At 42.2% G+C, this 22,216-nt stretch overlaps 1 protein-coding gene across 1 annotated transcript; it reads left to right on the top strand.

The window, feature by feature from the left end:
* Positions 1-16,680: 16,680 nt before the first annotated feature.
* CLDN34 (claudin 34) lies at positions 16,681-17,328 on the top strand (the record flags this gene model as incomplete). Its single annotated transcript, XM_082491444.1, is given in 3 exon segments — positions 16,681-17,167; positions 17,170-17,207; positions 17,209-17,328. Coding segments are annotated over 3 exon segments (645 nt in total).
* Positions 17,329-22,216: the final 4,888 nt, after the last annotated feature.

Below are 22,216 nucleotides of genomic sequence, written 5' to 3'. Positions count from 1 at the left end.
GCAATAACAAGCACTCGGCATTGAGGAAGAAGTCATCCTTTTGCTCTAGTCATCCTAAATTCTCTCAATAGCCCCGCTAGCTACCTGGGTCCAGATGCTGAAGTCACCTGGCCTGTGAGATAAAGGTGTTTTCCACCTTGTACAGCATACCACGCATTGACTGAGCAACCAACCTGCTTTGTTCTCTGGGGTTTTGCTTCCACAGTTGCCACCTCTTAAGAGCTTGCTTTACCAATCAAAAGGTTGAGGGCAGAACAATATCCAAATCCTGCTTAAGTTGGACCATCATGTGCTGCCAGGAAAGCGTGATTTAGAAAGCCAGAAGCAAAGCAGGCCTAAATATTCAGCCCGGGTGTTTTGGGTATCACTAAGCAGTGGAGGACCTTAGGTTTCTGGTCCTAGGACTACTTACATAGTTTGTGGTAGGCAGTCAGTGAATTAAAAAACAGAAACAGGCCACGGAGGAGGGTGACCAAGATGTGCCCCGCTGCCCTCCCTGCCCTCCAGGTGCAGGGTATAACATCAGGCTCTGAATCCAGGCTTGAAGCACGGGCTCACTGCAGCTCAGTGCCAAAGGCTGGGGAGAATACAACTGCAGAAGCACCTTTCTTCTGGATTTTTTTTCTAGTCTGAGGTGCCTGTGTGCAGACACTGATACTCGCCTGGACGCCTTCCTGTGCAACCTCATCTAGGTGTTCCTGCCCCGACAGGGGGATTGGACTAGATGATCTTTTGAGGTCCCTTCCAATCCCTAGCATACTGTGATACTGTGATACTAACATCAGTATTGAAGTCCAACTCTTCCTCTTCAGCATGTATGGACTGCTAGATCATAGAATCATAGAATGGTTTAGGTTGGAAGGGACCTTGAAGATCATCGAGTTCCAACCCCTCTGCCGTAGGCAGGGACACCTCCCACTAGACCAGGCTGCCCAAGACCACGTCCAGCCTGGCCTTGAACACCTCCAGGGATGGGGCCTCAACAACCTCTCTGGGCAACCTGTTCCAGTGCCTTGCCACCCTCAAAGTGAAAAACTTCTTCCTAATGTTCAATCTGAACTTGCCCTCTTCCAGTTTAAAGCCATTCCCCCTCGTCCTATCACTACATGCCCTAGTAAAAAGTCCTTCCCCAGCTCTCGGTAGGCCCTCTTTAGGTACTGGAAGGCCACAATAAGATCTCCCCGGAGTCTTCTCTTCTCCAGGCTGAACAGCCCCAACTCTTTCAGCCTCTCCTCATGGCTCTCCTCTGGACATGCTCCAGCAGGAGCTGGATTGCCATTTAGGTACTTGGCTGGGGGCCTAAATTAGGAGCCTAATTGGCTTTGATTCCCTCTATAGGCAAGCTGAGAGAATGTTACCGACAGATCTTGGTTCAACCCAGATACCTCTCTCTTCCCCACCTTCTCCTCTTTCTCTAAGAAGATAAAGCTCCCAATGTAGGCACTGAAATCAGAAGTGGGATTAATCCATACCTTAGGTGCCAAACAGCATTAAATTCTAAAAGCTCGGGTGTCCTGGGGCACAGCATTAATTGCAGGTCCGTTTGTCAAATGCCTGCACACACAGCATCTTTTCAATTTGAATACAGAAGATATGTCTCTGGTGTTTGAGATCCAGAGATTCTTACAAAACTCTGTTCAGTTACTCTGTTCTCCAAATACTCTGTGTGTGTTTGTGTATATTTATAGTTTAAGAAGTAAACAAAACAGCTTTTCATCCTATTTTTACTGCAATGGGGGAAAAAAAAAAAGTAGGCAAGTAAACTCTGTTGTCACACTGGTTTTGCAAAGGTGGAGTTATTTAGACCAGCATTTTTATGCAATGGGCAGTTCCACCGTGCAAATAAGAGAGATGATTGCAAAAGACACACGGTGGTAATGATCATCACTTGTCACATACATGGCAAACAATGAAAAGGAAAGTTGTACAGAGCAAGGTTGGTAGTCTGGGTGTGTTCACACAAATTGCCATTTCATACAGTGACATGCAAAGCAATTAATCAAGGAGCAAGTGATGGAGATCACGTCCACGGGGTGGTGGAATATAGACCACAAAGCAATGACCCTCAAAAACTGTGTGAAGTCACGATGAACGAAGAGCTTATATGAACTCTATGCTCTAGGAAAAAGGCTGAAACGGTGCCTTGGAAGAGAAGGGGAACATGGGGAAAGTAGCGTCCTGCTATGCAATATTACTGAGTACTTTCTAAAATATTGTGTCTAATTCTACTATCCATATCCAACGCAAAGATGTTGAAAAACTGGACAACATGAAAAAAGACTAATTAAATTATCAGAGAGTAGAGAGACTATCAAAACTGAGGTTTAAAGGTTGCTATGTGTGGACTCCCCAGCATCAGATACAAAATGAGACTGACTCATTTAGCAGAGAAAGTCCTATTAAGAACCAGGGAGCACAAGAGAGACACATGAAAACAAAAATTTGGTGCAAACTTTCAAGGGTGTCAGGAGTACAGTACTGTTGTCATGAACACTGGGGAAAGTGTAGAGTGGGAAGGTCGGGTGTTAAGTCTCTGGAAGTCAGGAAACGCGGAATGAAAATTTTATAGTCACCATAAATCCACCTTTTGTGTTTGAAGTTCTTGCATTACATAGCCACATACCAAGGTGTGACTACTTTGGTAAATATTTATATTGCCAACAGTTTTATAACTGGGGTCTTAAAAGAGCAGAGGCAATTATAAAACGTGGCTTTTGTACAGTGACAGGTCAGGAAAGCAGGTGGGAGTTTGCAAGCCTTCAGCTGGCAAATGGGGCTTGAGTGCTCCAGGCAGCACGTCTCAGTCAGACAACATTTCTTCTCCCATCACAGACCCTTTCCGCACACGCACCTACAAGAATTGCCACAAAGTCTTCTCTGTACACTAGCTCCATTAATTACTAACTTTGCTTTTGCTTTTCATCACGTTTTCTGAGAGAATGCGGTGCACAGAGGCGAGTCCCCCTACCAGTGCTGCCATTCTGCCAAGCAGCTGTCCATAGAAACGTTTCCCTGGGCCAACATGAAGCTGATCTCAATCCATCAGCTCCTTCCAGGCGGTTGCCCTCCCTTTTTGAAACTGTCCCCTGTGCATGCTGGAGCACACATCGTTGGAGGATCGATGGCCTTTCATCTCCTTTGCCTTGTAATTTGTAAGCTGGCTGGGCAGTGCTTTGAGGGAAAGCAGGGGCAGTTTGACACCTCCTTTCCCCAGCGCCCAGGTAAATGACAGACTAGCACGAGGATAAAAAGTAGAGCTGTCTTACCTTTGAGGCAAAGTCGCTGCAACAAAATGCTTTTGAAAAGCAGCTGCCCTTCATGTATTTAAGGAATTTGCCGTCTGGAGCCCTTTACAGAACTGCATCCTTCTGCTCCCCACCAGCACCCTGCTTGTGGTGACGAGGTAGTTCATAAAAAAAGCTATTTTGCTTTTTGCGGAATCCTATTTTATTTGTGTTCCGTCTTGCCAGAATATTTGTATCTATTTCCTATTGCATCAATCTTCATAGGGTATGGATCAGTTGGAAGATCACAGTCATTGTACAGCTATGGGGGGGTAAAGGCATAGAAAAACTTCTAGGGTGTCAGTAAAGAACCTGAAGATCTTCTCGTAGCCATGATCAGCTAATGAGCAAGCGGTGATTCACATATTTCTCCCAGAATAGTACTTTACTAGTGCCCCGTCATTTGTGCAGGGAGTTGCTTAGTAAAGCTTTAAAACTACCAGCTAAAGGTTTCTATGCATCTCTTACTTTCGTTCCCTTTAGCGGAAATTCATAGGAATTTTATTTTCTTGTGACTTCTAAGGGCTGATAAGACCAAGCTGCTAAGGCAGCTCCGATGAGGTGAAAGAAGCCTGTCGGTGTAACACCGCGGTGCTCTCCCAGTGCAGAAACGCTGCCAAGGCGGCGAGAAACCCAAGTGTGACATGTTGATAACATCCTCCCATCAGGTGGTCTTTTCCACTAGCTCTAAAATGTCAACAAGTCTGAGGGAAATGTCTTTGTTAAGCTTTGAATGACCTACTTTGGGGTATCTGCGAATAACCAAAAGACTACCCAAACCACAAGAGTGCATCTAATTTTAGCAGCCCTTCATTTTGTGCATGTGAGCTTTTGTGTTCTGCAGCTCCAGGAAAAAACAACGGTTCCTTGCTGAGCCAAAGACAAAATTTATTGGTTTTAAATCAGCCCCTTGTTGAGTCACAATCACAGGAAATCACCCCTCTTGAAATTATGGACTCCGTAATTGTCATCTCAATTTTGCATCAAAAACTAATACTGAGCCCATTCCAAAGGATCTCTTTCTTGTTGATGGTCTCTGAGGAAAACATCTAAACAACCCATGCTGGAGATAATCTGGGCAGCTGTGTTTTGTGTGTTTCCATTCCCCCCTTGATTTTAATTGACTGACAGTAGACTTCTTCATAGGAAGTTTCTGCGAGTCTTTCCAGGAAAGGTTAAGGACAAAAAAAGAGTTGCTAGTGTGTCAGCAGGGAGTCTGAGGACGCCACTGGTGGTGTTAGTTGATGGTAGATGAAAGATCTCTGACATAGTTTGGGTAGAAGAAGCATTAAACAAGTATCTGACCGTTGATAGGGATATTAGTGCTGTGCAAGACTGTTTGGAAGGAAGCAAGTCCAGACAGTGGTGAAGTACAGGCTTCCCAGCTTCCAAAACCTAAACTAGACATTGAACACCATCTCTCTTGCTAGGATGGACAACATATAACATCCCTCATTAAATGTCAGAGTCCACTGGAGCGTTACACTAAAACGTGTTTAAATCTCACCCACACTGGACAGAAAAACTATAAACAGAACTAACCCACGGAGCATTCTGGACACTTATTTGGGACTTCACAAAACAGAAATCAAAGCCAGCAAAATGCAGTGACGAAAAGGCAGTAGCACAACAAAACTATTACCAAGAAATAGCTCCAGTTGTCCTGTTTGTCTGTATACAAGTGAAGATTTTAATCATTCTTTTGCTAAACTATGAGGACACCCTAGTGTCCTGGAGCCAGAGAACCTCCCAGCTGATGGGATCAACCATAAAAGCAAGCAGCACTCGCTGGCGGCTATGAACGGGGTGAAGATAGTTTGGGATTGTGTTGAGTGTCTGACAATGTGTAGTGTTTCCCCGTGGAGTCTGCTGAGTTCGGCAGTGTGGGGTCCGCTTTCGAGGCAAGGCTTGGGCAGGCTGACTGCTGCACGCTTCCAGCCTTAGCCAGGCTTGGCAGGACAAAGAGAGTGATAACCACTCTAAAAGCAAGAGGCAAGCTGTTTAACAACCGAGCCCTTTGCCATGCTATGACAAGAGCACCCTGCCCCAGGGTCATGTTTAGGAACACTGGGAGGATCCTGCTGTGGCCCGGCCACCCCACCACCGCTGGCCATCTCCATCTGCAGGGGAACATGGAGCCTACCTGCTTGGAGGGCTCCCTACCCCCTCGCCTGGAAGCTTTCTTCCCCCTTCCTAAGGCATGCGTGGTGAAGTGTAAAGAGTTTTAACCCTTTCAAAAGCTCATCTTGCTTTTGGGTTTTTCTTATTGCAACGGCTGTAGAGTTTATCTACGCAGGTGCCCTGTGGTCTGTTTATGGGATTAGCCTCAATGGTGGGCAACGATTGCCACGAGGGGATTGCACGCTCTCTAAAAATGCATCTTCATCTTTTAAGTGCCCTGCTTTTCAGTGTCATTTAATATACTGTTGGTGATGTATTTGTGATCCATGTTTGAAGAGGCATGGGCAAAACAGGCAGAGAGCCTACTGCCACTGAGCTGTGAAGCACTCTGTCAATGCTTGTCAAGTTGTTTGTCTCATCTCTGAATTTTCCAGGTTTCAAAAGACAACTTAGTTTGGCCATAAAGGTATAGAGTTAGGAAAGGTGTTTAAAGCAAGTATTTTTCTCAGACTGGAGCTGTGGCTTTAGAGGCCCACGCTTAGGTTGGGCGTTGGATTTGGAGAGGTGTCGGTCTGCTGATCTGCTGAGGACAAGCGGTGACAAAGAGCGAGGATGCAACAACTCTGGTCCCCAGCTCCACGATCAGAGCTGCGTGCAGGGAGGCTGCTGTGTTTTCTGGGCAAAGTAACCTTTGTCTCAAAACAAAAAGTGAGACAGTACTTGTACCTGAGCCTCCGAGCCACGTCCGAGGCGCTGCCTGCTGCCTATTTGGTACCACTCGTTCAGCAATGTATCTTGCAGAGCATCTTAATTTCAGGCTGTTTTTTTTTCAACGTGGCAAATGAAAGCAAAAATAACTTGAAACAAATATTTCCTGTTCTGTGGTATTTAACAATGAAATTGTAAACCACAGAAGGGACCGGGCTTGATCTAAAGGGCTTTGAAGTCAGCAGAACTATTCCCACTGATTTCAATGTGCTTTGGGTCAAGGCCACAGGAGGAAGAAAGCAAATGTTTTCTGCCTGAAAAAGTATTAACCATTGGCATTCAAAGAACAATAAAGTCTGATTTGTAAAATGTGTTCCTTTAAATAAGGCAGTCAGAAACTTTATTTAATTTCCGTCTGCTTCCTAATAATTTGCCACTAATACACTAAAAAGGAATAACACATCTACATAAGTCATAATCATATACTGGGGAGAAAAAAAAACAACTTAATGCTGTCGTTTGCTTCTTATGTGCTTCCATTCCACTTTGTGTGTATCACATTTCTCACTAATGCGATGGTGCTTATGCTGCTGGTTATGTTATCACAGACCAAGCACTGTAGATTTCCAGTCAAATTAAACTTCACTGCACTGATGGCAGTTGACAAATACATGAAAATTATTATTTTTCTGTACAATTTAATTGTTAAAAGTCACAATTATTTTTTTTTTTGTGACTGGGAAGAAATAGGTCAGAGGTACAGAATTTGGGAGGCAAAGAAGTATTGTTCCGGGAGCAGCGTAGGGGTTGCCACTCCTATCACATCGTTAGTCAAACAGGCTGCATGCTGCAGCTTCCTATGTAAAATCAGCAATGCCTTCAAATTTCGTCTCACACAGTTATTAAACCCAAGAAAAGGAATCTATCTGCCAGCTGCCTACTGCCCAAGGATACTGTCCTTCTGAATCAGCAGACCTGTCACCATGTCAAAAGGCTGTACTCACATCTACCGCATGACAAGAAGCCCATCGGGGTCTGTATGTGTTGGGCTTTTTGGCACGCAAGAGCAAAGCCCGAGTAGCTGAGTTTGCCTGTGCAACAAGTTGACACACTCTAGCTGTGACCAGCCGGAGAGGACATCCCAGCCTGGTGAGCTGCAGGAGAAGGGAGGACTGTGTTGCCATAGCCAGGCTGCACATGGGACCAGTGAATCAGCGTCAGCTGGAAAATACAGCAAGAGAGGAAGGGAACTGGATTAGAGGTGATGCAGAAAATCGAAGGATACGGATTAATGCCATTTTGCAGCCTTCTTTAGTTGTGGCAGTGACCAGCCATGGGGTGTGTAAGAAGAATTTTTCAATACGGGATTGAATCCTCATTTCAGGATACTTCCATGAAATAAACTTCCTCAGTTTTCAACACCAGCCCTGGAAATGTTTTCCCAGTGTGGGAACCAGTGCATCATTTGGAGACGAGCATAGTCTACGCTAGGTTTCAAAGCGGGGAAACCAGAGAGGAGTTAAGAACTCACCATTTGTAAGAACCATTATTTGCATTCATGGGAAAACCACAAAGCAAGGCAAACATAACATAATAAAAAAAAAAGTGTTTGGGATTTTTTTTTTTAAAAAGCATCTGAGATAGCAAACATGGTACTGTTTGTATTAAAGTGTGGGTACTGCCTACCACAGTCCAACAAGAGACCAGTTCATCTTGAGTTTACTCCTTGGAAAACCTCCTCCTTCTCCCCTATATTTCTTCCCACTGCAGAGCTGCACTAATTTGGGTTGCATAAATGCAGGAGGAAAGCTCTAACAAAGAAGAAAGGGTTGTGAAATCATTTCATTCTCTTTCAGATGAGAATTCTGTGTCCTTCAGGGTGTCAGGCTGCGACATCGCAGTGGTCTCAGGCTGAAAAATCATGTAATCACAAAGGCAGACTTTCTGAAAGGGTGTCTGACAGAAAACTGAATTTTCTGTGGAAGTTATCTATATACTTCAGGAAGTGCTTTAGAGCAATTAGAAAAAATGGCATATGGTAAAGCTTTTGTATTTTTGTAATATGTTAATGATTAACCGACTTCCTACATCTTTGTTGACTTAGTGGGAGAGTGACAAGGAACTGTGAGGTACCTATTGGTAGCGTAACAAGTCGGACAATTTGCACGGGTATTTTTTTCCACCTCCCTTCTGGAACTTGCTTCATCCAGCTGACGCTGCTTCAAAGCTTTAGGCAACTCTCAGACTCACAGAAGTAAGTCTCCTTTTTTTTTTAATGCAACTTATTTTATGAAGTGCTGATAGAGAACAGATGGAGAGAGATTTAAATATTTATTTGTTTCCTATAAAGAATGTTTTCCCAACTGGGAATTGAAGAATTAAGTTTTCAAGCATTAAATCATAGGGATATTGCTAAGAAGAGACCTTCTTAATTACTATGCTCTTGGGGTTTTTTTAAACTCACTTTCTGCTGCAAGACTTATATTGAACAAAGGATTTGGTTAGTAAGCCATGTCCAGTATAGACCAATAAAGCTGCATCTAGGCTATAAAACTTTACAAAAGCAGGATTTGAATGTTAATTTCAAAATGCATGCAGTGCCTGGCAACATCTAAAGCAAAAATATTTGCTTAAAACATGAAATAAATGGAAATAAATGAATTCCTGCTTACGCAGGCTGGGAAAAATAACTCTGTGCATATTTTATATAGGAAGAGTTTATCACGAGCTTTGTCTTCAAGGTGGTTACAAGTTGCAGTAGAATTTCAACAGGCAGATGGGCTGCAGAGAGAGACCCATGCTTGGCTCTTCTATTGTTTACAGTTTTTAGTGTATTTTATTTTAGCTGTGCTATCACTTACAAAGCAACAAGTACTGTCTCCTGTCCTTTTGGAAAGCTCTCCTTTCAACCATCCACCCCAACGTCTCTGAAGAAAATCTCATCGCCAGGTTGCTGTGTGCAGGTCTGGTGCTCTCCAATTCCCCCTCCCGTAGGCAGTTCCTCACGCGCTGTCGGCACAGGCAATGCCTGTTCCTCCTGACTGGGTGCCCGTGCGGCACGTCCAGGCTGATGCTCTGGGTGCTTCAGGCGTTCTTCTTTATTTCTCCTGCAGGCATCAGGCAGCATTAGCTCCCGTTCTTTTGGCTGGAAGGTGACTCCTCCTGGGTGACATCTTCCCATGCCCCAAGCCTGTATTCAGTGCCCTCATCTTCCCAGTCGCGTGTGAGCATTCTGGGACCTGGATGCAGTTGCCTTAGTCGCACTCCTGACCCCTTAGTGTTCTTTTCTCTGTGCCAGACACCCAGAGTACGCAAACTTTTGGGCTTCCCTCTGCTTTTTGAAGCTTCCTAACAGGATCCCATCCTAACATAGCCATCATAGCTGTCTTGGTTTTTCAGGGGCTGTCATACCTGGCATGTCCCTAAACTGTTCTACTTAGGCTCTAAATGGAGCTCCCTTCAAGGCAGAGGCAAAACTATGATAATATTGGGTCATCTGGGTCCTGGGTCCAGCCTACTGCCTTCTCACTGCCCACAAGCCTACAACATTTCCTTATTTAACAAGAGCTTAAGGTGGGCTCAACCACAGAATAGTAAATTAGGGCCTGAAAAAACAGTGAGGAATATATAGAAATTATCAGTTTCTCTTCATCCTACCATCCAAGCGAATCTAACAAAAACTTTTCTTGAAATAGGCAAAGAACCTTTACGCAGTTAAATATCAGTGTATTCTTACTTGGCGGAACAGAAGTGAAGATTGCTTTGGTTTACTTCTTTTGAAACACAATGAGAAAGTGGAAGCAGCAGAGTTCATAACACTGGATATTGGCATTAGGGAGGAAGAGGGTACATAAGTTTATGTGTTAAATCTGGAGATACTCTACAATGACTTTTAAGACTCTATGCCTGACTAGTTTGTCTTTTCTAATGGAAAATGAGTACGTTAGTGACAGCTGAAACCTAAACACGACACATCAGGGTTCAAGACTTCACAAATGTCAGGGAGACTGTATTCAAGGAAGGGGTCATGCATGCAGCTAACTTTGTATCTAGGAAAATAGGAGCAAAAGAATTGCCACACTGAGTGTTTGTTTAAATGTCGTTTGAAGAAGCTAGGAATAGACCGATTTAGCAGCCACTGCTGGCAACCCTTGTGGCAGGGACCACAGCAAAAATATAATCTTAGAGATAAAGCCACACTTCAACCAGAGCTCTGCTGAAACAGTGCTGACAAAAAGGATAAAAAACATTTCTGAAGTTGTCTTCTAGACACATCCAAACTCAAGGGTCTGGAACATCTGTACAGTCTTTGAGTATCATGTGAAGGATCATGCAACTTGTGTAAGACTTTCACAAATTCACATGACAAGCCCCAGCTTCACCTCACACTTCCCTATGGCCTCTTTCTGTGCCTGAGATCTTATGTGCCAGCTGTTGATGACTGCCCCATCCAGCTCTGCCTGGAGCTTTGGGTCCCAGAGGGGGAGAGATACAGCAGAGGGGATGCTGCTCCTGAAGAACGTATTGCTTAGCATGTACCAACCTCTAAGGAACAAGATTCCCTCTTGACAGAACAAGAGGGAATGGCTTCAAGCTCCAACAGGGTAGATTTAGACTGAACATTAGGAAAGAATTTTTCACGGAAAGGGTGGTCGGGCACTGGAATAGATTGTACAGGGAGGTGGTTGAGTCACCATCCCTGGATGTGTTTAAGAGATGTTTAGATGTGGTGTTGGGGGATATGGTGTAGGGGAGAACTTTGTAGAGTAGGGTAGATGGTTGGACTCGATGATCCCAAGGGTCTCTCATTTACCTGGAGATTTTTAAAAATCTTACTTTCAGGAGCTTAAGGCAGGTTGAGTTTTAGAAAGCAGACCTGAAACCCAGCTGATGCATATAGACTGCTGAATGTAATTTAAACAGCTTTTCAGAGGACCCAGTATTAATTCCACAATTGAAATGCATTTGATGCCATTTGGGTTTCTCTGCTCTGAGAACTGATATCATAGCCCCAGCCTTTTGTCACTAGCAATTACTGGAAGGAAAAGAAGCGTTGGCAAAATTTCAAGTACAGCTCCATTTCTGTTCGCTCCTGCTGCTGAGAACATCAGGAGGTAGAACCTTTACCTCTTCGACTGCAGCATTTCATTTTATTCTTTTTAAAGGTAAGCGTGATGCACAGATGACCCCAAAAAGACTCTGTGAAACCACGTGGCAGTTGAGAGAGCAGCTTGCTTCCATTTTTCCTCCTAGAAGCAAGCTTGCAGCTGTAGGAAAGTCAACATAGCTCCTGGCCATCCTCATCTGTTTCTTGTAACTAAGAGGGGGAAAGTCCTGTCTCATTCTGTCCCTGAAGTATATTGGCAATGGCTCAACACACTTTTCATAAACAACTACCCACTATGCAATGCTTGATTTAAATAAAAATAAGCAAGAAAGATGAAAGGAACCTTCAAGTTGCTACATTTGGTTGAATTCACTAGCATGTATAATCTTTTACTGTTAGCTTCTGTCTTCGCTGTGCAATTTTCCATTGGGTGCTTAGCAAGTTTACATTTTGTTTTTAATCAGGTAGGGTATTTCGATAAAAATACATCCATGAAGAAAAGCCCTTCCAAATGAAGGAAATGAAAGATCTATTAAGAGAGAAACTGATAGCAAGGGACCACCAGGCGAGAAGCCTGTAGAAGCAGCTCTCCTTTTTTTAGCTATTGTTTCCAGACTTTCCAAAGACTGTCCCCAGATGCTGCTGGAACGTTTGTTGGATTGGACTGAATCAATTTTAAATGAAAATATTGATGAAATCATGGGACACCGAGAAATGGAACCATAGCCACCTCTTAACACACTTCTCTTGCTTCTCTGGGTGCGAAGCATTTTCAATCTTGCTCTTCGTTCACTGGCATACACACCACATAGACCTAGCTTGTTCCTCCTGGCACGATTGCCTTTGCAGGCTAGCTCCATCCCATGAAATAGCTGGCATGCAGCCTTCGAATGCTGAGATCTGAAGCTCTGAGTGAGCTTCCAAATCAAGAACTGCATGCCAGTAACACCAACTAATTATTCAGAAGACCTCCTGTAGCTGACTGAATATGATGAGTTCATTTGCCTTTGGAAATACCGTATAGTGATCATGTTACATCATTGTATTATTCAGACCATATAGGTAATCTTACTATACTAATTAAATTAATTCCAAATATTTATATAATTACTAAAGCATGAAACGAGCGAATACATTATGCCAACAGTGTCCGTGTTAGCACAGATCACCGTACGAGCTGGGCTTTAAACTGTATTTTATCCAATATATCTCTAAACATGCAGGGACTGACTTTCACATTTTTCTCTCAGAAGGCTGGAAAGAGCATCTGCACAGAGACCAAAAAGTTTTATTTAGAAAAAAATAAGAGATTTCTTTGCTTTTTTATGCGAATGGCAACTTCGCGATGGATCAAATTCTTCCGTTATGAAGGGGATGCCTCTGTCTTTGCAACCTACAGGAAGGGCACTGCTGGTGTCAGAGCCGGGTTCAGCTCCTGCATCACCTTCCGTGGATTGGGACTTGTGGAGGGTTACCCCAGCCCCCCCCCCCACACACACACTCACGGAACCCGACAGCTGTGGTGAACAGCTGGTCAGTGGCTGCAGAGGGTGCTGCTGTGAGCCTAGCCTGGCGCTGTGAGCCTAGCCCCATCACTCTCCTTGCTGCCGGGTTCGTTTTCTTTCTTTCTTTCTTTCTTTCCTTCCTTCCTTCCTTCCCTCCTTCCTTCCTTCCTTTCTTCCTTCCTCCCTTCCTTCCTTCCTTCATTCCTTCCTTCCTTTTCTTCCGTGAGGTCTCACAGCAGGTGAGCCGCTGGGATAGGTGAAATCCTGGAGGCAGACGCCCTCTGCAGTTCACTCCCGATTTTACTTGGCATCGGCAAGCAAAATTTCTTTTTCTTTTTTTCTTTTTTTCTTTCTTTTTCTTTTTCTTTTTCTTTTTCTTTTTCTTTTTCTTTTTCTTTTTCTTTTTCTTTTTCTTTTTCTTTTTCTTTTTCTTTTTCTTTTTCTTTTTCTTTTTCTTTTTCTTTTTCTTTTTCTTTTTCTTTTTCTTTTTCTTTTTCTTTTCCTTTTTCTTTTTCTTTTTCTTTTTTTTTTTTTTTCTGTTGTTGGAAACGCTTGCCACAGTAGTCCTGGAAAAATAAACCTATCTCGCTACATTTGGGCGAAACTGGATTTCCCTGATGCTCTTTGCCTGCTGGCAGGCACACGGCAGGACCTCGGCTGGTGCGGCTGCTGGACCGCTTTGGTGGGATGTCCCCATCCCATGGTACCCTCAAGGTGCGGTGGGTGCTGAGTCCTGCGGCTTAGGGTTTACATCAGAAACCTGAGACTAAATATGTTTTTATCCAAAGTCTTCCCTTAAGATCGAGGCTTCTAGCAAGTGATACATATCCGTTCCCATTTGATGATACCAGCAAAACCTATTGTGTGTTCATTAATATTCATAATCCTGGAACCAGGAACTAGATCTGTGTGTTAATTTTGATAAGTTTTCATGTGGTAAGCAACTTCCTACACCTTGACATTTTGTTCCTTATTTTCTTGCTGAATCTTAATACCAAGAGGTCAAAAGTGTAGGCTTCTGTCTGATTTTCCGAAACAGACAAGTATGATAACTGTAATTCAATTTCATCCTCACTCTCAGAAGTACTTCTTTGTCACCTTGGTTTTCCTCTGTGTCAGTCACCAGGTTAGACCAAATTAGCTCCAGTGGGCAGGGTGTGGAGAAATGAGCCAAAAATGAATCATTTCCTACATAAGCAATTTTTTGTGTCTAGACAGTTGGGACCTCATCTAAAGCCCATCTAGCTGGTTATTCTCCAATGTTTTCAGAAATTTTCTTGAATCCTTTCATCCTGCTTGTTTGCTTGTTCTGTGGGGTTTTTTTTTGTGAATCTCATGGGAAAAAAGAACTTCTATTTTTTAGTTTTATGATTCAATTCTGGACACCATTCTAAGTAGCTTAGCACAGGAAGGATTGATAGAGGGCTCAGTAATCACAGATACAACCTCATTTAATTCTGTGAGCAGACAGGTGGGTAAGTTCAACCCGTGAAGATATCCATTGAGAGCATACTCTGAACAGCTCTCCATGACACGTAAGACCTTTGTATCGGTCAGCTTTTTAAATGCATGTTTATGATGTATATAAAAAGTGTTACAGACAGATGGGCTCTACACAAAATGGTATTTTAGGTGTTCAAGGCCAGGTTGGATGGGGCTTTGAGCAACCTGGTCTAGTGGAAGGTGTCCCTGCCCATGGCAGGGGGGTTGGAACTAGATGATCTTCAAGGTCCCTTCCAACTTCCAACTTCTTACTTCCAACTTCCTATGACTCTATGGTTCAGGTTTGGCTCAAATGTTTAAAAGAGCAGCAGAAGGGAGTCAGCACAGGACACCTTCCATAGCGCTCTTTTCTGTATAGCATCTTTCCATCAGCAGATGCCTACAGAAACAGTGTTATTTTGGCATAGAACTGGGACAGAAAGGAAACCATTCCTAACGTCCTGTGGGGCTGCTATACTGCATGGTGGATAACAACTGTTAATTAGATGGGGGGGGGGGGGGGGGGGTTATGACCACTTTGTAAATGATGGAGCAGATTGAGAAAGCATTTATAAATTGGTTTTGTTTTAAGTAGATAAAAAGACAGGAGGTTATTCCAGAGCAATTTCCTCCATGCGAGAAAGGATTAAATGTACATTTGCAATAATGGAGATTAATACGTCCCACAGGAAATCAGTCCTATCGGAGATACACGGATGAACTAGGAGGCCAAAATGATAAAACTGCAGATGTTGCTGTGTTTGGCTGCTGTCAAGAACCACTCTGTCCCATCATCTTATCACTGGCATCAGCTTCGGGACTGAAGTAAGTATATATTGGGCACTGGTATGAGAAGATGGAAAGTGTTTGCTTAAGGCCATATTGTTATGAAGATATTTATTATTTGAGATTTCTACAGATGGATTTTTGCGACTAGATTGTATCACTAAATCTGTCAGGTTAAGATAAGTAAATAGAAAAGTTATTGCTTTAGTAACAAAACATAGTTGCAGATCTATCTTCTTCTTATTAGGGTGACCTTGGTACAGTATTTCTTCAGTCTTGAACAAAACAGCAGCAGGAGAAAAAGTTATTTCAGATAACTCGTAAAATATAAAGATCTCTAGAACCTTTCAGAGCTACATAACATATTCAAGGCCACATCTTCTCTGATCACAAATCATTACTATAATTGCTCAGAAGGTTTTATGAAAGATGTGAGAAATTAACGGCTTTGGGGTTTTTTTAATTAGAATAAAACCCTAATTTGCACTCAGAATGAACAGTCAGCAAACAAACCTAAAAGCTTTTGCTAGGCTAAATGACTAAAATCTTTTCTACCACAGCGTTAGCATGATTTGAACTGGAGAAGCTGGTCAGGTTATGAATGAGTGTGATTCGTGAAGGTAAAACACTAAAGAAACCTTGGTTACTAAAACCTTGGTTAAAGTTTGAATCTGGGAACTATATTTCCGATTAATTCAAGTGTTTCTGCTAATGTATTCATGGTTAAATAACCTAAAACTGGTCAAAATTGAGTGGTCGTTATTAGACTCCGGGGCCTGGATCAGCTCACGCCTCTGAACTGTGGCGTTTTCTGTCTAACGCTGGGCCCAGCAGCTCTCGGTATAGCAGAAGTCTGTCCAGGTTGGGCTGCTGCACCGAAAACACAGCTGCCAGGGATGAGGAGCGCGGCTTCTGCGCCTGCTTCGTAGGATCTCTTGCAACAGCCAGGATCCGGAGGATTTTGTCAGATTTAGTTTCTACTAGCCAGTAACCCTAGGGGTCCTGATTACCTGTAATGTGTATAAGGATCTCTGAACATAATGGTTAATTAGCAAGGAAGAAAATAACTTAGAAAAAGAGGTGAATTTTTCTTTTGGGAATGTAAAATAGGGATTGTAATGGGAGCTAATCAGAGACCCTTTCCGCTCCTTGTAATACCACAAAAATATACAGAATTAAGGCCTCAGTGTTGTCTATGGACATTAAACTTCAACAATGCATTACAGCTGGGGAAAGATGTCTGCCATCCTCCCTCTGTACACATACTACAGAATCACAGAATGGTCAGGGTTGGAAGGGACCTCTGGGGATCATCTAGTCCAACCCCCCTGACAGAGCAGGGTCACCTACAGCAGGTTGCACAGGACAGCATCCAGGCAGGTTTTGAATGTCTCCAGAGTGGGAGATTCCATCACCTCTCTGGGAAGCCTGTGCCAGTGCTCTGCCACCCTCAAAATAAGGAAGTCCCTCCTCATGTTAAGATGGAACTTCCTATGTTCAAGTTTGTGCCCATTACCTCTTGTCCTATCTTGTCCTGTATTCTCTCCTGCTTTTTCTTTTTCACTAACAGGTTCACCTATTCACCCAAATAATAATTGCTTTTGTAATTTTATGCTATATTTCTTTCCAGTGCCTCTCTCCCTTCACACGGCAACCGTGTCCGCGACAGAGCAAAGACCTCCAGAGGATGAGCTCCCTGGTCAGCACCTCACACCTCCAGCTAGCTGCCTTTGCTCTGGGTACGGTAGGCTGGATCCTGTGCACCGTTTCAATGGGAATTGTGGAATGGAGGGTGTGGCACGTGGACAACACCACCATCATCTCCTCTGGCATTGCCTGGGTGGGGATTTGGAAAGTCTGCTTCATCAGTTACCTTCACGTCTCACCTGGCTATAAAGAACAGTTCTGCCATAAATTCAGTGGCTATGACTCCTCCATCCCCCACGAAATTTACGCTGCACAGGGTCTCCTGTTAATCGCCATGTTCACGGGCTTGCTGGGACTGACTGCCACAATTTTTGCTCTGAGAAATGCCTGTATGGGAATCACTCACAAACCTCTCATTACCCGTTTCTTCCTGGTGGGCGGCTTCTTCTACGTACTTGCTGGTCTGTGCGTCCTGATTCCCGTGAGCTGGAATTTCTATTCGGTAACACACAACCAGAGCATCGCTTTTCCCCTTCTTACTTCATGCCCTCCAGCCCAGCGGCGCACGCAGGAAGCTGGTGCTGCCATTCCTATTGGGATTGTAGCTGTTATCCTCTTGCTGCTGAGTGGGACTTTTTCTCTCTCATACAGATTGCCAGTGACTGCAAACACTATCACGAAATTCTGACAGGATAAATCCCCCCCGCGCTGTTTCAGAACAAGAGCATAGCCAAGACATCAGGACGGCAGCACAAATGATTTTATAGGCAAGGAACTGCAGAATTTAGCTTTAGTCTACAGTAGCCACACTATTTTGTTATATGAACAAGCTGAATTGCCATCTTAATTGTCACTTAGGACCAGAGGTTCATCTTTGAGATAACTGCTGTTGAGCAGCAACTGTGATTGTTTTACCAGTTGTCCTATTTTGTATATACAGAAGTTATTGATTAATTTATTTTTTCTCTAAGATATTTACCATGTTCAAAGAGAGGACTCTGAATTAGCTGTCCTGTTAGAAAAATGTGAAATGACACGTGTTAAATGTGAACTTGTTTCCTTGTTGGTAATAAACTATTTTGTCCATTATTTGATTGCATCTGTAGCAAAGTATGTTTTGTGACAAGTCAAGACTTTTAATACCAATAATATGGGTGTCATCATGGCTGTGTCAAATGAGTCTTCCCTGAATTGTCTTACAAAGGCCTTGCCAGTTTCTCCTCTTCCTCTAGGGCACATAAAGAGTTGTGTCTGTCTTTAATACTTCTATTTTTCTTTCAAGCTATTTGCATTTTATGTTGCAACATGTTTGCCTGTGGGCAAGGTGCGCTCTTAGTTCTTCACTCAGGCAGAGCCAAAAAGTCTGCGAGTGTTTGCTTCTTCATCAGATACTTCACCAAATCCAAATGTATTGCAAAAGATGGAAACAACTTCTACAAGTTATTACAAAACTGCTGTCAAAATTGATGCTCTCGGTAACCAGGAATATTCAGTACAACTTTCAGGGCATGATTCATCTGATGTAGACATCTATATCTAAACTGGTCACTTCAGGCTCCGTTTATAGTCAATATAGAGACAAAGACAATGTTTTTCCAAAATAGATGCCTAGAATGGCTGGGAGATGACATGCTTCCTGAAAACCTGTTTCTCTTAACCCACTGTAATGGCTGTTATATCTACACTTGCTAACTCTGGTGAACACAACCAAACTTCACCTAAACTAGATAAAGTTAGGTGAAATGAATCTGTTATTTAAAAGGCATTTACGAATTGCCAGTGCCACCAAAAAAAAAAAAAAAAAGAGAGAAAATATCCCAAACACTGCAATAAGGGCAAATAAAAAAGTGTTCACAAACTGATGATATCTTGAAAAAAAGGTTTCTCAAAAAGTTATTACACTCTCAAAGAAATGCTACAGGAATCTAAGTTATTTAGTTTTACAGTTTTACTCTTTTAATTGTCCTCCATTTTTTAAAATACTCATGGATTCACAGAAAGAAGAAAAAGAAAAGAAAAGAAAAGAAAAGAAAAGAAAAGAAAAGAAAGAAAAGAAAAGAAAAGAAAAGAAAAGAAAAGAAAAGAAAAGAAAAGAAAAGAAAAGAAAAGAAAAGAAAAGAAAAGAAAAGAAAAGAAAAGAAAAGAAAAGAAAAGAAAAAGAAAAGAAAAGAAAGAAAAGAAAGGAAAAGAAAGGAAAAGAAAGGAAAAGAAAAGAAAAGAAAAGAAAAGAAAGGAAAAGAAAAGAAAAGAAAAGAAAAGAAAAGAAAAGAAAAGAAAAGAAAAGAAAAGAAAAGAAAAGAAAAGAAAAGAAAAGAAAAGAAAAGAAAGGAAAAGAAAGGAAAAGAAAAGAAAAGAAAAGAAAAGAAAAGAAAAGAAAAGAAAAGAAAAGAAAAGAAAAGAAAAGAAAAGAAAAGAAAAGAAAAGAAAAGAAAAGAAAAGAAAAGAAAAGAAAAGAAAAGAAAACGGAACAAAAATGTAATGCTTGTACAGTACAAGAAAAGGTAAAACGCCAGCAAACCAAGTCTTATTGCTTGTGGCTGTTACTACCTCAACTTGTCTTAGCAGTCCAATTTTTCCTCCCCATCTTTCACATGGTCTCGACTTTGCCATACTGACTGCATAGACAGAATCTCTACAGCACCTTCATTTCCTCTCCAGTCTTCCAGTCTCTTCTGAAACAGCAGCTTATCTCATCGTTGGTAATTTTTTCATCTGCTGCAAGGGTTTATCTTTTGACTGTTTACAATGCTGTAAAGCACTTTCAAGTGGTGTTTCAGTGAAGGCAAATGATTTAATCATTTGTTTATTCTATATTGTTTCTGGTTTGATTTCTACTATACATCCTTTACAATGTTGGTAGATTTAGTTTTTAAATGTGCAAGTCAATAGAACTGTTATCTCTTCCCACAGGGCCTACAATAATATTAGATTTTATCTTATTGTACTTGTAAGGAAAAAAAAGGAAAGATCTATCCCTGCGTTTATGCCAGCATTTCCCCACACTAATAAACCACCAATATTCCCTGGCAAGGAATTTGAACTTTAACAGAAAATGACTGATTCTTCAACTTTTTGGGGGTTCATGTAGGCACATCAACGACAATAACCCCAATTGTATTTGTTAGCTATATTCACTAAATGATTGAGTTCAATTTACATTTATTCTTCTTGGCTAAAAGAAAAAGCAACAAACAACATCAGACATACGCCAAGTTTCTGCATTGCCCCCACAGCTGTTTCCATCAGGCATTCTGTTCATCTATCCTGGTGTGTGGCTAGGAAACGGTGGTGGTGTGTCAGACGTGGGCTAGATGGGGAGGAAATTCCCCATCTAAACCCTGGAATAGATTACCTAAGGAGATGTGTGGGGTTTTAAAATTATGATTTGTTAAAAATAAGGTTAGACAAATAGTGCCATGAACACCACAGTTATGAGTGAGCCCGTCTCAGGAGAGAGGGGTTATCTAGATGGAGCTCTTGGCGTCCTTTCCTACTGTACCTCCTAGGTCTCTAATACAGGAGTCTATCAATAGTTACATGGCCCAGATTATATGCTGATATATGATAAAATACAGTCTATGGTCAAGTATCAGGCTATGTTAAAACTCCTACTCCTTCCCTGAGGAAAAGTAGGAGAAAAAAAAGATCTAAGCTCAAAACACGGGGGAGGTAAAACTTCCACTGATTTCAACGGGATTGAGCCTGCTTAATCTTGATCCCTCAAGGCTGTGTGATTCCTTAAATTTTAGTGAATGTTTATGTTCATTAAGATTTTGGTATTGGAGGAAAGTAAAGCTCCTGTGTTTTTACTTCACCAGCGAGGAGGCAGAGTTTCTTTGTGCATATTTTCATGATGCATTTGTTTCAGAATTTGAGAAGCTAAGTTACCTTTCAGTAGGTCAGTTTGTTACCATTTCAGTTGTGCTTGTACAGCTATTTTCTTGGTTGTCTGCAAAATCAGGCAGCTGAAATGACTTCGATTTAAAACTCAAAAATGCAAAGCTTTTTTGGAAGGCTGTTTTTAACCTAGATTGCTTTAGGGAGCTACGCTACAGCCTGGCCCTATAATAATTTGTTGTAGCACAACCGAGGACATGCAGCAAGCTGTAGTGCAAAGACAGGAGTGAGTGGTCGGGGCCTTGAGGTAGAGAGATAAGGGGCAAGAACCTCTTAAGCAAATTCCACTGCTAAAGAGATCATATCGCACAGCTCTGTCTCCAGCTTCAGTACAGACTGGGACCTGCTGCCTCCCCAGTGACAGCACCACACGCCTTGTGGGCTCCACCCTGTCTAGGAATGTCTCCACGCTGGCCTCAGTCTACACATAAACCAGTCTCGCTTTATTTTTTCTGAGTTGACAATAAACAAGTACCTTGTGATTCACTCACATGTCTGAATTCACTGCCGGGGGAGCGATCTGAACACCAAGCCTCCCTTTTGAGTTCTGCTGGGTATCAAGGCGTAATGATAAGGCACCCATCTTTGACCTCCATAACATACTCCTTGGCATTAATCTACCGCATGATGCTTTTTGATAACCTTATTTATGCATACCACCTACCTCACCTGTCCATTGATGGCTACAGACCAAAACATGTATGAATACATGTTCAATACACCTCTCAAAGAAGGATGCTCAAATAGTGGATGGAGCTAGAAAGAGCCTAATAGTAAAACAGGCTGGTAGCACAAAGTCTACCCAGATTTCCTCCCCAGGTGAATACGCAATTCTGACCAACATCATTTGCATTCAGGTAAAGGAAGGGTAAGGAACTGGAGACATTGCACTGCAGAGCAGGTCGTCAAATTAGTCAGGTTAAGTCAGTAAACAAAATTTTTATTCAAGTCAGCAGTTTTACATGAAGACAGTCTTAACTGGCAATTGTGAGGCCTTTAGCTGATTAAAAACAACGCTAGCCTCAGAAAGAAAGGTCTTTGTTGTCACATGGCTTATGGTATATTACAATGATGAGAGGGAGGGTGTTTTTCAGGAGAGCGCTATTTTTAGAGTGTGGACCATTTTTCCCTTAGAATCAAAAAACTGAAATGTCACAGACAATTTCCTGCTCTTTAGGCCATTAAAATACTTCAGAACAAAGAGGTTTTGCTTAAAAAATGTAAGTCTGGCTGGCATAGTGTTTAACAGCAAATTGTTTTCTTAAAATAGGAAACCAATGTACATTAAATTAAAGGTTCCCAGAAGAGACATGTTCTCTGTGAAAATATACCTTTTTCAAAACTGAACTGGGATTCCTTTCATTCTTGCCAACATCTGTATTGTCAGATCCAGTATTGGCTCATAAAAACATATTTTTCAACCGACATATTCCCTTTCCACTACTCAAATAATTTACTCTATTTTCCTTGCTTGAGAGAGGTGAGATTGTTCAATAATTAGGATGGTGGTTTGGAGTGTATTGGTTCTCAATTATTGCGTCAAAACCAACTATACACCAATCAAGAAAATGTAAGTGAATCTCATCTCAGAATTATAAAAGCAATAAATACTGGCTCATAATTGGGAGCAGGGTAGAGTATGCACTCTTAAAATCCAATTCACAGAAAGTCACGTCACC

Source organism: Vanellus vanellus (assembly GCF_965231255.1).
Source record: "Vanellus vanellus genome assembly, chromosome: 1".
Taxonomy (NCBI): Eukaryota; Metazoa; Chordata; class Aves; order Charadriiformes; family Charadriidae; genus Vanellus; species Vanellus vanellus.
Note: the sequence above shows the minus strand (reverse complement) of the source record. Positions and strands in the feature narration are given on the sequence as shown.